Source organism: Helicoverpa zea, chromosome 13 (genome assembly GCF_022581195.2).
Source record: "Helicoverpa zea isolate HzStark_Cry1AcR chromosome 13, ilHelZeax1.1, whole genome shotgun sequence".
NCBI lineage: Eukaryota > Metazoa > Arthropoda > Insecta > Lepidoptera > Noctuidae > Helicoverpa > Helicoverpa zea.
Window position 1 is genome coordinate 7542421 of NC_061464.1, and position 16173 is coordinate 7558593.

Genomic DNA, 16173 nt, shown 5'->3' on the forward strand with positions numbered 1-16173 from the left:
ATGCTATCCAAAATCTGGATACCTAAGCAAAATATAAATGCATATATTCTTCTCTAGATACGGTGCTCTATCCTGGAAGTTTCATTCAGTACAGCTGTATCAGTGCGCGCGAGAATCCGGTTGAATCGGACATGTTCTCTGTGGGTTAGAATAATACCAACTTTTCGTAATATCATTCTGTACGATGATAGTAAACGATGTTTACAAGTAACTATAAATTACAATCAATAAAATAAGAACAATATTTAGTGAATAAAAAGTAGACAATTAGTGTTTTTTTTCTAAAATAGTTTTTAAAAAGAGCGATTTCAAAAATGGAATCAAAATTGTTTTTGCGTGGGAACGAGACTTATGACGATTTTTTTAATCGGTGCAATAATTTGTCGCATTTCGATTGTAGTGAGGAAGAAATGCTATGGTGGTTGATGGGGTCTAGACGTTTACCTTTGAAGGAAATAGTACCTATTAGTGTTATTTTAGTGGTAATATTCCTGACTGGTGTGATCGGCAATGCGTGCGTTTGTGTGGTGATAGTGAAGCACCCGGGTTTGCATACGGCGACTAATTATTATCTTTTCAGTTTGGCTGTTAGTGATCTGTTGCTCCTTTTGTTTGGTGAGTAACTGTGCCTGTATGGATTAAAATATAATAAATCGTTAATCATTTTGAAGAGTTTTGCCCGTAGTCAATTTGAAGAGTAGTGTAGATGTTTGAATTGTAAAAATCTGCAAGCGGAATATTTTTTTCTTTATCATTTTAATTAATATTTTTTCACATGATGCCATGACTAGGTATGTTTTAATTTAAACGATGTACTATAAAATGTCGAATCTGAACTGATGAAGATGAAATGTAAATTTGACATTAGACACATGTTTATAAATCTTTTTTTTTTAACGACCTCAAAAATCATCAAATGACCCCTCCCGCTGTGGGTTAGCAGCGGTGAGGGAGTGTCAGACTCTTACTGACTAAAAACCGTCGTGTTCCGTCATAGGCCTTTTATGTACTAGGGCCTAGGTATCTCTTTCGAACAACCCGCAGCCCCGATGTTTATAAATCTGCGAAAGTATATAGGTAAGTAGGTACCCGACGATTTTTTATGTCCGAGTGTGTGTTTGTGTCATCTTTAGCCTTTTTTCGTCTCACTGCGGGCACAGATTTCCTCTTGCACAGAATTATTGAGCGTTAATCACAAAGGTTAATCACCACCCTTGCTCGATGCGGGTTGATCCGTTTGAAAATGTATAATGACTGCATTAAAATCGCTAGATTAATGACAAAATTAACCTACATTGCATATTGCTTACGCTACATCTTTTCGCAGGAACATGAACCAAAACATACAAAATTTTATGATTTATGACTGAAATCAGTTTTATCATCCATTTTGAACGAAGGTGTTTATGTTCCTCGAATCTGTTTGATTTGATTGATTACTGCCACAGCCACCATTGTCTTAAGTATTGTATTGAGTAAAGCAATGTAAGCGCTTTTTACAGCGATTTCACACCGAAAAAAATGTCATTTTGAGTGAACCTAAATAACTTTTGCGTCGTCTTTCACACCGGTAGTTAGGTAAATTGTCAATAATGTAGGTACTGACCGTACGATCCGAGCGAAAAGAACGCTGGTGTGAAAACGCTGTTACATTTTTTTCATGTATAAAAACGAATATCGCCTACTTTTACCATTACTTTTTCTTTATTTTATCGAGTAAGGTTTAAATCACGTAAAGAATCTTTGCGTAAGATTCTCTCAATTTCACCTGCCCCTAAAGTGCTTTTTTTTGACAAAGGCTGCGACTTGGATGCCGCTTTAAGTGCCTCTCTGGTTCTGTTATTACCTATTTTCTTCTTACCTATTCGTTGAAGTTACATTGCCAGCCAGATGATAGGTGGTCCCAATTTCCACCTAAATGTGAATAGGTTAGGTACAATAGCAGCCTGAACAAATCCTTTTGCGAACGATCAGTAGCTTGTAAGGTAGGTAAGATAGGTACATACCATAGAAAACAAAATTACTAGAGGAGATGCCATAACGGAAAATCTCCTACGAAAGTAGCGCGCCGAATTGCGGGTGTTCAGGGGACGAGAAACGTTACTCTCTCTCTGCCGTTATTCGCCTCCTATGGAACAAGCCCATTTTTTTTAGGTATACCAAAAATCATTAACTCGAGATGTGCTAAAGAACACCTCGTTGGTTCAGTCGTAACTGATCGTTTTGGGCATGCCCAGTGTAGAGGCAGGTAATTACTTATTGCTTTACTCCTTGGTATGTATCTACTCAAGTGTCTAGGAAATATTGTATAGGACATAGAAGGAAGGTAGCAGGTAGCAATGTATAAAGTGAACCGAACTAATGAATTTAAATTACACCGATCCACCCCCATTTACAAGGACTCATTGGGGATTCATAAATTCGGCTCAGATAGAATATATATATATTTCTATGTAAGTGCCGATCTGGGTAGCAGAAATCCGTGTCAACATCGCCCAAGGGGCTATATGGATCATTTCCCAAACCCGTTAGTTTTGAATACCTGAACATACCAAGATTTAAACTATTTAGGGATACTTGGTCCTATTTTAGGTCTTTGAACTCGCTCTAGAAATATTGTATACCTGAAAATGATAGTGGGTTTGATTAAGAATACCTAGAACCTAACTATAAATTAGCCCATTGTACAGAGTTAGGTTTTCGCTTAACGACGTGGTAATCGAACCCGTTAAACTAATGTAACTTATTTCTTTTCTCCATTACAAATTCCTACTTTAACCAATTGAGTATTCTTCAATGAGGCACAGGTATTCTTGTTAAAACTTGTATTATAGGATTCAATAAATGGATTTACAAAAATTGTGTATAATGTGGCGACACGACGTCTTGTAGCGATGCGTTCGTAGCGTAAAAGGAAAGTGTCATGGCGGCGCACTCGCCGCTCGCTGTACTCCCCGGCGCGGACACCGGGCCTTTGGCACGGCACTTGCGTTAACAAGCTGGCCCCCTTGGAGCAGGAGCAGCATCCTGGTCCAACGTAATTGGTAGTGGGCAGAGTCTATTCCAAGCTCTGCGTAAAGTTCCTGAAGTTGTTGCTACATCTGCCACCCGGTTGACACCATCAGCGCCAGGGTAGACGGTGGTGACACGGCCCAGCAGCCATCTGTTGGGAGGCAGGCGGTCGTCCTTGATGAGGACCATATCTCCTGGCTGCGGTTGTCCCTTATCTGTGCGCCATCATGATGGGACCAGCATAATCGACAGCTGTATTACTGAAGGGATAGTCTGCTTGCAATCTTTGTATAGGTAGATTGCCCATGATAGGTTGGTAAGTTTTCCCTGCAAATCTAAGGCAAGATATGCAATCTCGAGTTGTTTTTCTACAAAGATTGCGACCATTAACTATCCAGTATTTATGACGTAATGTTGATAACAACAGCTGTGGTCCAGCATGTAATAGTATTTTGTGATAGTGTGCAACTAATATTTTAGTTATGTGATGTGATGCGTCAAGTAAGATAGGGTGCTTTGTGTTATAGTCGTAGTGTGAGTTTGATAATCTGCCTCCTACTCTTATAACATCTGCCTGATCAATAAATGGATTAAATTTTAAGAGTTTGTCCTTAGGAGACAATGGGCGTTTCTGAAGCAATTGTAAGTATTGTTTGCAATATGAATCACGTTGTACTTGCTTGCATAATACTTGTAAAGCTGAATTGAGCTCTTTGACGGTCAATGGACCTGTCATTTTATTGCTAGTATGTTGACAATTAAAAATGAATCTTTTGGCGTAAGCTACAGTTCTTTGTAATTTACCGAAATCAGAAAAATTCATGAAATAGTTAACGTCATGACCGTGTGATTCATCTGTGGACAAATGACATTGATGTTTAATTTCTGGCAAACTAGTGATGTTTAGATTTTTTGGTTGTGTAGGCAACTGCATGTTTGTTTGGTGTAGGAAGTGGGGACCTCCCCACCACAAAAGTGAAGATTGTAATTGTGATGCATTGAGCCCGCGTGAACCTATGTCCGCCGGGTTCATTTCTGTGGGAATATAATTCCATGAATTAGGATCAGAATTATTAGTAATCTCATGAATTCTATTATAGATAAATTGTTTTAAGTTTAATTTGCATGATTTAAGCCAGCCCAGCACAATAGTTGAGTCACACCAATAAAATTTTGAGTCAATTTTTAAACGTAATGAATTAACTACCTTATCCATTAACCTCGTAGCTAGAAGGGCGCCGCAAAGCTCTAACCTAGGCATAGTAAGCTTATGTTTTAGTGGCGCCACCCTGCTCTTTGAAAGTAGCAGTTGAACTTGTACATTCCCAGTATCGGAGACTGTACGTACATATACACAGGCAGAGTAGGCCTTAATGGAGGCATCGGAAAATGCGTGTAATTCGACCTTAATGTATGAATCACACAACACTCTACGAGGTATTTCAATTTTAGTAATTTCTGGTAAGTGTTCAATAAAATCATGCCATTGTGACTCAACTTCTGCGGGTAACTGGTCATCCCATGTGATGTTTTTAGCCCACAGTGTTTGTAGAATGAGTTTTGCCTGTAACATGCAAGGATTAATTAAACCAAGCGGATCGAACACTTGGGCAATAGTGGATAGAATTGTGCGTTTGTTTATGTGTTTATTTTTTGAAGTATTATTTACTGAGAATAGTAATGTGTCTTTCTTACAGGTCCAGAGTAAACCTAATGTTTTTGCACGATCAACCTTGTTTAGGTTTGCTACATCATCTGGTTTAGTGATTTCACTAGAGGTAATTTCATCAACAATAGACGGTTTATTAGACCGCCATTTGCGTAAATGGAAATGAGCGCCCTCTAACACTTGAATGACGCCTTTACATCTTTGTATTAATGTGTTTTCATCGTCATGGCCCGCGACATAGTCGTCTACGTAAAAGTCGTGTAAAATTGATTCACGTACATCTTTATCAGTGCATTCTTGGCCCAACTGAACTAGGCATCTAGTTGCTAAATACGGGGCTGACGCCATTCCGTATGTGATAGTATTTAACTTGTATTGTTTGATTGGCTGGCTAGAATCTGATCGCCAAAATATTTGTTGTAAACATCTTTGAGTATTATTTACATAGGCCTGCCGAAACATCTTCTCTATGTCTGACGTCACTACAAACTTATACTGTCGGAACCGAATTAATATGCTAAGTAAATCGTCTTGTACAGTTGGCCCAATATGCTGAATGTCGTTCAATGACTTGCCCGTGCTTGTCACGGCTGAACAGTCAAAGACGGTGCGTAATTTTGTGGTGGAACTATCCTCCCGCAGCACACCGTGGTGTGGCATGAAGTATGAAATGCTATCGCTATGTGGAGTTGTGTTTTCTGACATGTGACCTAGAGCTAAATATTCATCAAGAAATTGTGTGTATTTTTCTTTGAACTCTGGATTGCGTTTGAATTTACGTTCCAAAGCTTGAAACCGTATTAAAGCTTGCTGCTTGGAGTCGCCTAAAGATTCAGGTGATTCCTTGAATGGTATTGTGACAATGAATTTGCCATCTGGGTGGCGCTTCGTAGTTGTTTTAAATATTTGTTCACACTCACTCTCACCCTTAGTATGGACTTGTTGAGTAGTGGGAACTGATTCTGTTTCAAAAAACTTGTCTAATTTCTCTTCGATATTGTTTAAAAAGTGGCAATGGACTGTATGTGATTGGTTGATATTATTGTTAGATTTATTTGATTGTACTGAGCCTGTGACGAGCCACCCTAATGTTGTTTCAATCAAGGTTGGCTTGTTTTATAAGTTTATTAGGCAAAAATGATTCTATGTATGATTTAAATATGGTAAGCTTTGCTTTATGACTAGCTCTGGTTTTCTTTAACGATTTAAGATCCATTGTGCAAACAAGTCAATAAGTGCAATGAAACCAGTCTCAAACAGCCCAGCTGAAAGCAAATGATCATAACCCGCGATGAATTGAGTATAGTGAAAGAATAATGTTGTGCAATACTTAAATTTTTGATATAGCAGGCAAGAAAGTGTTTGCAGGCAAGCAGCGGCAGAAACTGTGCGAAGCAGAGAGGGTGGGTATGTATGACGCGTGCGTCGCGAGTCACGTAGGCCGCGCGCTGTGGACTTGACCGCCCTCCGATCCGCTGGAATGTTGAAAACTGTTAGAAATTTACAATGGCTTGCACTGCATTGGCACAAACTGACACAACACAGTAAATCAGACCTCTGAAAAGGAAATTCACTAGCACATGATTGCGATGTATGGAAATTGTCTACGTGAAATTTTTTGGAAATGAAATGTTCTTGGAAATAAGTCGGCACACTATTACAATTAAATCAGTGCATGTGCACCGTTTACATTCATCTAGGTTATACTAGATGACGCAATATTGGACGTGGATATTTCTCTGTTGAGAAAGTGGAAATGGTTTTTGCCAGTACCAGGCATTAATTGACAGCGCTATTTTAAATGATTGGAACGGACTCACTTATACCACACAGCAAACCCTTCCTGGCTTTTTTTTTCTCGATTCATCCTTGGAAACTCTTCAAGGGTTCTTAGTTGAATACAGCAGAACAGCACAGCGATTTTCTCAATTGTGTCCCAGCTAGCACCAGATGAGTCTCGCCTTGTTCGTGATGCGCCACGTGTCAACCTGTGCCCGTGGAACTCCTCGTTAACCCTCCGCCTTGTCTTGCAATGTCGTAATAATTTCCCAAAGCGGCAAGGATCCGGCTCGAAACTTGAGTATTCTTCAATGAGGCACAGGTATTCTTGTTAAAACTTGTATTATAGGATTCAATAAATGGATTTACAAAAATTGTGTATAATGTGGCGACACGACGTCTTGTAGCGATGCGTTCGTAGCGTAAAAGGAAAGTGTCATGGCGGCGCACTCGCCGCTCGCTGTACTCCCCGGCGCGGACACCGGGCCTTTGGCACGGCACTTGCGTTAACACCAATAGATTTTTGAGGTATTAATTCTTGATTTTTTTAGATAACACTCAAATAAAGACTAAGAGCGATTTCAAAAAAATATGAAGGTAGTAGGTACTTACAGAGTATTAGAAAATCATTTTTCATGACATAGCTTCCCTAACTAGTAGATCTTTTGGACCATGATAGTTAGACATTTATCAAACCAGCGCGCTGGTTTGATAAATGTCTAAAAAAAAAACGGAATGCCACATACGTTTAAATCGTAATTGATTCGGGATTGGATCTCAGTCGGATATGAATCGTATGTCGCTTGAGTAAAATTAGCAGAATCGGGCCCCAGTTTATATGCCATACGCAAGTGAAGGTAGCGTCTAGAAACGTCACTGGCGCCAGAAAGCTTCATTACTAACTATTCTTTTACGTAAAGCGTAGTAACCATAAACAAACCTCCCCTCTTGCATAAGGTTTTATTATAGGTAAAGGCAGGGAATATTTAAAGGGAGATTATAGCAATTTCCAAGTTCCATTATAACATAATATCACGTTTTTTCTCGTCTAGAGTTATATAAACCATTTTTCGCCAGTAATTTTATAAGGGTGCCTAATATTCTGGACAGGCTTACCGCCATTAATAGAACAAAAATCCAGGCTACGAACGAAATCATGCCCTAGTCTATATAAAAAAACCGAATTACTCTCCGACCTTCAATTCCTATTCTTTTTCTATTAAATTCAATTGTCGCGGACGAGACAGTAGGTATTTGCAAGCCATTTCTTTAACTTCACGGTAGGTACATAATGTTTTCTAGGAATGTCTAAACAAGCTTAACTTTAACCAAGCGCAGAAAAACGGTCATGTTTTACGCAGGTGTAGGCTAATCTTTGTAATTAATGTATAACGTTAAGTGGGGTACAGGTAGAAGATAAAGGGTTGTTTGTAGATGAGATTTCTAGGTACCTACATGTAGTTATTTACATAATACGCATGTGTGATCTCTAGAAAATTATTGGTCTAGCCTTTTCCCGGCTTAGTTGGGGTCAAGCAATTAATGTTTAATAAAATATATTTGTGGTGTCCGGTTGTACATGATAAGTCCAAAACTCTGAAATGAAAGTGCCAATGTTCTTTTGAAAGTATAACAAAAATACTATTAATCGGATTTAATATAAATCTAATGGATCAATTGATGTTTTTTGTGTTAAAGTTGTAGACGTAAAAGAAAGCTGAAACGTGGTCCAGCATCGGTATTGAAAAGTTATATTGATACAAAAACCGGATGAAATCGAAATTGATATAAAATTATTTATTAAACATGAGATTAAGTCTCATGTTTAATAAATAATTTTATATTACCTGTTACTTGTTAGTGTACGTATTTGTGGCCACAGATGTGTGTCCATAAACCAAAACAATAATTTTGGTAAAAGGTAGGTCATAAAATAACTGCCATAAGTGAAGTATCGTAAATGTAGTTGAGAGATGGCTCAGAACATATCACACGTAATAAGCGAATGGATAGGCAATCCAATTCAGAAATCCGATCCAATTAATTAACAGAAGCTCGACAGGCTAACGAAAAAAGACAAAAAACAGATTATAGGCTCTACTGATTGATACGTACCGATGAGGTAATTACGACCATAGTGCTAGCATATAAGTGAAGGCAATTAGATATGGCAACACATTTCATAAAATGATGAATATGATGGACCAGTCTTATTAAAGAGTATTTGGTCAGCAGCGAAGAAGAGTGGAATGCCGTCGCCTCCTTTTGCGAGGAGGTGATGGTTTTAAAGGAGGCGGTGGAAAGGGAGAGAGAATCTGCTACCTCTCTCCCCGCCCGCAGCAGACGTAGGGGACGTCGCAGGGTGGCTGATCTCCGGCCACCATAGGGCGCGGCCTGCGGACGACAGACTAGGGGCGTCTGTCGTCCGATCAGAAACAGGCCTCGAGACGGTGGCGTAGTGTTGCGCGCGCGTCTCTTAGTGGAGTTACTGTGGCCGCTGGGTGACGGCCACATAGGGTGACGGGGCCCGCCTTCGAACATCTGGCGGGCCAATATCTGTCGGGGGTGCGGAAGAATGCTTTGGCGATACCCGTGCCCTCGACAACAGGTAATTGGAGGCAACACCAGGTAGGGTTTTTAGCCGGTAAGAGTCCGGCACACCCCTCCACCTACCCCAGGTGGAGTACAGTCCATGAGGATTTTCCCCCCCGACAAAAAAAAAAATGGAATTGGGCAGTCGAAGATTACTTATAGGTATGATTTTTTGAGATTTCAGTATTACTCTGAAGTTATTACTCAGAAAACTATTATTACTATAGCAACAAAATATTAGTCATATTTAGGATATTGGGAATTCGTCGAATTCGTGGAATGAGGAATCTCAGCTTGAAGGGTTAAACGAGTACTCATCGAATGTTATATTATAATAAGCGAAGGAGCGAAGTAACTATGGTAGGGAAGATCCAAGTTAATTTGCATTAAAGCATAGGTAACATCGAAATCTGTCTTTCCATTTTCGTTATGTAATATTCATAAGTAACGAATGTCTGGTTATTTATTCATAACAGCCCAAAACCGAGATTAATGAATTTAGTTTTTAGAAAGGAAATATAAATTGAACACTATTAGATTGACCGCAATTTTAATCAACTTTGATGCTGCGAAATTATGAATGATCCAATTAAGATCTTCTAATAATATTTAAGGTTATAATTTCGGTTTAAAATTACTATTAAAATATAATACAATTGACCTCTGTAATAATGAATCTGCTTAGGAACGGGAATTTGTTTAACTTATTTTAAATAACCAACTTGTACATTTTTGGCCCTTTAAAAAAAAAGTCAACATTTCTTACAGTACAGCTTTTTATTTATAGAACAAACTGGCTTTTCATATTTATTTTTGGACCTCTACGAAATGATGTACTTTTACTTATGAAAGAATTTATTTTTAAACTGCCAGCGTATTACTGTGGGCTTCATTTTATTAATATCTTAATCAAAATTGACTTCATGCGGTCAGGTGGAATTATGTATTTCAGGCTTCTTTTGATAAAATGATTTTTTATGAATGCCAACCGATTTTAATTAGGTACGGTTTTCAACAAAATTGGAGCAAATTGGAGTTTTCAACAATATTGTTCCTAGGAGCTAATACGTACTGTAAATTTAATTGTATAATAGAGGTACATATTCCACTCTCATCTATGGGTATTGGGGCAAATACTGGTACTCATCTGCATCCAGTTAGACTGGAAGCCGACCCCAACACAGTTACAAAATGGCTCGGCTAGGTGATGATAATTAATTGTATAATATTGTAGAGATATATTATAAAATAGGTTTCGTGGTTCCATCTGCTTCCCAAAGGAACTACTTCTCGCACCTGAATACAAAGTAGCCTCAGGCTCAAGGCCAGTTGTGTCCTTAGGTACATTAGTAGTTTCCGAAAGGACAGAGACATTTATATATAGTACTAGCCGTTTTCCCGCGGTTTCACCCGCGTCCCGTGGTAACTATTGCCCGTACCGGGATAAAATATAGCCTATGTTACTCGTGGATAATGTAGCTTTCGAATGGTGAAAGAATTTTTAAAAACTGTCCAGTAGTTTTTGAGCCTATTCATTACAACCAAACAAACAAACAAACAAAGTTTTCCTCTTTATAATATTAGTATAGATTATGTAAAATTAGCAATACCTACTTACGTACAGCTACAGAACGAAAATAGAAGTAAATATGACAAAGGCGTATTTTTTTTAAATAGGTTAAGGTGCAGTCCAACCGGCCTGAATAGTTAGCTATTTATTATTGTATATAGTTTGAATATTTGAAATCAATAACAAGCAATTTACGACACCTTACCTTTATTTCGTAAAAGGTTAGTCTATTGCGAAGTTTGAAAGTCGTTATTTTTCTCAATGGAATTTCTTTTCCATTTAAGTTTTAATCTTTTATCTTTTCATCGTTTATCCTCGTGTTAGGTACTTCAAAGTCGTGTTGTTTTCAACAAACAATGTCTGATTCTATAAAGTTTGTTTTTGGGCTTAATTTTGCTCATACAACTTGTTGAGCTTGTGTTTGTGACGTTGTTTGATACCGGGGGTGAAAGAGTGCTGGCTAATTTACTGGTAAAGTTATGACTTTCACATTTTATCGTGTGTGGAAATGAGCCGTAGGTATAAAACATACCTAATGCAAGTTATATTTTAAAGTATTGGTGAAACTGAAGTGGTTCTACCAACCATAATATTGTATCCTATGTCTGTCTTTGACGATTCATACTGATTGATTCATCTCATGTTTTTATAACTTCTTTGAAATTCATGTGAACCTTTCAATGCGAAAACCGTCCGCCCGAACGGGATACCGTTACGGAATTCGCTACGAAACCACAGTGTCCTGTGTCATCATGTGTAAATTGTGTATAGATCTCCTTTTATGATTTCCAAGGACCCACAAAATGGAAGTTACCCGTATAATTTTATTAAAGTAGTAAAGCGGACCTAAAATATATCTTGTTTTACTGTTTCGATATGCTATTTGGATATTTTATTTAGACTTTGAGTTACATTTGTCTGACATTTTCATGAGTGTCTTGGATGAATTGTTCAATCAACCCGTATGATGTTGCAGAGGGTAAGTATAACCCTTAGAGGTAATCAATTTGTTAGTAAGGTCCGGTAATCTTTATTGACTAGCCACAGTGATGTGGCGTGTTGCGAACGTCTATCTATACTCGAAACGATGATCTTTTTTTGTAATTTGACACATTCCTTGTTCGCAACGCAGATTCAATTTGATGATTTTTAGCGTCGTTAAAAAAAAAACTTCAATAGTGAAATACTAGCTGTTTCGAAAAATTATACACGAGTTCCGAGGTAACCGGGATCAACTATAGCTTACGACAATCCAAATAACGTGACTTTCTATTTATAAAGAATGATCTAAATCTGGAAATTACCCCTAAGAATCTCAGAAGGTTTACTATACTATAAATTATAGAACAATAGAAATTCAGGGGGTAGGTGAGCTGTAGGTTATTTATAATTTTCGTTTAAGATTAATTAATTCTTGAAGACATTACTTACAGCGAAGATATTACGTAGTGTGGTTAAAATTCCCCAGAATTTACGCAGGCAATTAAAAGTTTTTGCTTATGAAATACTAAGAAATAATATTCTAGAGATGAAGTAAGTTTGATATTGACATAGACATTGGAATTGAAAAACATGTTAAGAACTTCCACGGAACAAGATATTCCTAATTAAAACTTAATTATTATGCTGTTTTTGGTTTACTTAAGCTTTTACATGATAACTGGAATTTGGAATATCTGACTATATTTGTACGAAGATAATGTCAAAATTCTATCTCAAATATGATAGATAGGTTTTTAACAATCGTTGGAATATTTTATCGTGATAACTTACGGAGTCGGCATACCACTAGTGATGAATTTCGTAGCGTTAAGTAATTTTAATGTGTTGTTGCCATTGTTTCGCAACCTCAGTGTTAGATGACGTGACCAGAGTTTAAGTGCTCAAGTAATGAACCCTCATGTTTTAGAACTTTCAGTAATTTATTTGCAGTTTCGCTTTCACTGTCTTAAGAATTGGGATAAATAAGGAGCAGCCCCTTTTTACAATGAAGTATTCATTGTTAATTTTCCTTGTCTCATCAACTGTTATTGAATAATTTAATAAATTAAAGTTCTTGACATTAAAAATCTAATTCATCATTTCCATACGTACAATATAATATAATATATAATGATATACTAATGTTTTACTAGCACTTTTTCGTTGCGGATACAACAAAAAGTTTCACATTAGTGGTGTCCAGTTTATAGTAAAATCGATATACTTATAAAATTTAAAGCATATTTTCCTGCACGTGTTCGATAAAAGACACAAGTGACCTGCACTGTTTATATTAAAAAAGAAAACCGGCCCAGGGCGAGTCCAACTCGCATATGATTGGTTCCTTACCTACCATTAAAATTGTAAAAAATCACGTTTGTTTTATGGGAGCATCCACCTTAAAATATTATTCTAGTTTGCAGCATTATTTTGTTATACCAGCAACAGAAATACGTACTGTGATCGGCAGACAGACATACGGATAGCCAAGTCTGATATCCCGATTTACCCTTTGTGTACGGAACCCTAAAACGAATAGTTGGCGTCGTTGCACAATAATCGAACAGCATAACACCGAGTGTTCCCAAGGGCGGATCCACCGTTGTGGGCACGATGGGCATGCCCACAACCTTATTACCTAGACCTAGACTTGTGACATCACACTTTTACGGTTTTTTTAAATCGATAGGCTGATGATAACACTAGGGAACAAAATAATACTTTTTTTTGTTGCATTTAATTTTATGACTGTTGTTTATTAATTCGAGATCACCATATTTTTTTTTCTAACAGCTTTAGTTTTTGAGGTACTTTTGTGTCCCAAAACTCAAAAAAATTCGCGCTCGCTACGCTCGCGGCTTTTTCACTTTGCGGTGGTTTAAGCCCAATGTCGAAAACGTTAGATTAGTTTAAGTTAAAATTGAAAGTAGAAAAGGATAGCACCCCCATAACGCCCTCTTTCAGGACTTTCTGGTTAACAAGAAGCGGTGAAGAACAAAACAGCAACACAGCTGGCTATTACAATAAAATTATTATTATTTACAATAGTCACTATTTTACATTTTTTTGTACAAAACAGTGCCAAAACTCAAAAACGCTCGCGGTTTTTTCACTTAGCAGTGGCTTTTTTTTTACTTGTTTCTGTGATTTCGTGTCCCAAGACTCCAAAATTTTGCGCTCGCTACGCTCACAACTTCTTAATTTCACAGTACTTTTCCATAATTTCTATAGGTATTTTTGTGGCACAGAACTCAATAATATCGCGCTCGCTCCGCTCGCTCAAATTTATACAGTTTTATTCCACGTCTTCGCTTTTGGTTTTATAACTTGGTAACTACGACGAAATCTAAAAATGTTCCGGCTTGCTACGCTCGCGCAAAAAACAAAACTACTCACAATCTTTCCATACATAGGGGTGCTTTAGTAATGATTGCGGTACATAAGCTAGAGACGGAACTGATAGTGAGCATAATATGAGTTTAGATATATTAAAAAAAAAAAAAAAAAACTTTTTAGCATTATTAGATTGGTTCGTAATTTTATTTTGTCGTTTTTTTTTTTGGGGTGCTCAATAGGTAGCAGCCCCGGGTGCCACCCGATGCTATGCCGCCACTGGTAGTTGAGAAGTGCACCAAATGCGTCAAACCCTCCCTATATTGGCTTACTGGCTACTAGAAGTTATTGATTGAAATAGGTTTGGATCGAAACTATTTTTTTTATCGGGTCCAACTTCCTCCTAAGTTTATTTTCATTCCTAATGCCAAAGTCCTGATGCTCAGAAAAAAGGAAATAATTTCATTCAAAAGTTCATAAACGACTTGCATAATTTTTAATGAGCATGTTCATGCTCCGACTTGTACTTTTCTAGTAGCCGCTTCTAGTTCCGATTTTCTAGTAGCTGTGACCACAACCTTTTTGGAGGGCTGGATCCGCGCTTGAGTGTTCCTAACAACGTATTTAACCTTGCGTTATATTTATGGCGTTTTAGGAGCCGCTCCTAAATGGTGTGCTAAAACCATGTGCAAAAGCAATAACCACATACAAACACCATAATATTATATTACATGCTCGTTACTGTGTCTCGTAATAACAGTTTCTGCCGGGAAAATATAGGATGCATTTAGCTAGCTAACTTTAAACCTTGTACTGGCCTTTTTCTTTGAAATTAGATGTTATAAAGAGCTTGTTATACTCATGATGTTTTGTAAGAGTAATTGGGGTGTATGTTAGGTTCTACTTTGTTATCTAGCATTGAAAAGCTAAGACTTATCTTAAAGCTGGCTTCGTCCTAATTGGGTAGCTTCGTGAGATGGAAAAATGAAGAATGTTTTTGAAATTTAAAGAAAATTCTTATAGGGGCGATGCGTCTTTTAGCCAATTACTATTGGCTGAGCCTAAGATGTAAGATGTTAAGCTAAGTTTGTGAGTAACCTAACGTGGGCGTAGAATATGTCAATAACTAATTATTTTGTAACTGATGTAAGGATTAGTTTGAATTTTGAATTTAGTCTCTAAGGTACCGCGGTGCCAGCTGCTATCGATATTTTCTTCATTATAATACAAGCTGGTCTTCAAGGTTCTACTCACTTTCCGAGGGAATTACTTTCTGTACCTACCCGGGTAAAAAGCGCCTATGTCGTTTCTCAGGCTTCTTGAATATCTGTGTACCTTATTTAAATCGCTTCAGTAGTTTTGGACAGGCAGAGTTACTTTTGCATTCATGATATACTAGCTGGTGCCCGCGACTTCGTCTGCGCAGGTTTAGTATTTCGAACAATATGTTTACAAATTGTAGCCTATGTGTTATTCTGATGTATAAGCTATATTATTGTAAAGTTTCATTAAAATCCATTCAGTAGTTTTTGTGTGAAAGAGTAACAAACATCCATACATCCATACATACAAACTTTCGCGTTTATAATATTAGTAGGATTAGCAATTTTCTTTGGTGTGGGACCCCGTCACGCACCTTATTCTAAGATTAAAATTACACCAAGCCGCAGTTAATTTAACTTTCTAACAGTAATGTATCTCTTGTTCCAGGTCTTCCAAATGATTTATCAGTGTACTGGCATCAATACCCGTACAGTTTGGGGATCGTCTTCTGCAAATTGAGGGCTCTTATCTCTGAAGCGTAAGTATTAACAACATCTAAATTGTTTCTAAGATGACGAAGGATGCTTAATGTACCTACCTAAAATCTTTAGGAGAACATTTGTCTGTCTGACAAGTACTATATGCTAAAAAAACCATTAAAGCGTATTTCGTACAGTCCAAACTGAGAAACTCCTTTTCTTGAAGTCAGCTTAGGGTCGGTTAGCCCTTTTGAGTAAACTCTTAACTATCTTGATAGGCCTTTTACTTACGTACGTAATAATTTCTTATTCTTGGAAATTGTTAAAATCTTTACTCTAATTTCCAAAGATAATCTTTGGGATAATTAATTTCAGGAATATTGTTTAAGTAACTAACTCTTTATTTTACTTACTCCGAAGTTTTATGGCGTATAAAGCTTCCAAATTTCTCTTTCAAGTTTTAAATGTTTAGATAGGTCTTATACTAATGTTAT

At 37.4% G+C, this 16173-nt stretch overlaps 1 protein-coding gene across 1 annotated transcript in view; it reads left to right on the forward strand.

The window, feature by feature from the left end:
- Positions 1-138: 138 nt before the first annotated feature.
- Positions 139-16173, forward strand: part of LOC124636059 (neuropeptides capa receptor-like) — a 70625-nt gene continuing 54590 nt past the window's right edge. The window contains exons 1-2 of the mRNA XM_047172013.1: positions 139-615; positions 15648-15738. Coding sequence (XP_047027969.1) covers positions 315-615; positions 15648-15738 — 392 coding nt within the window. The 5' untranslated portion in view covers positions 139-314. The remainder of the gene's footprint in view (positions 616-15647; positions 15739-16173) is intronic.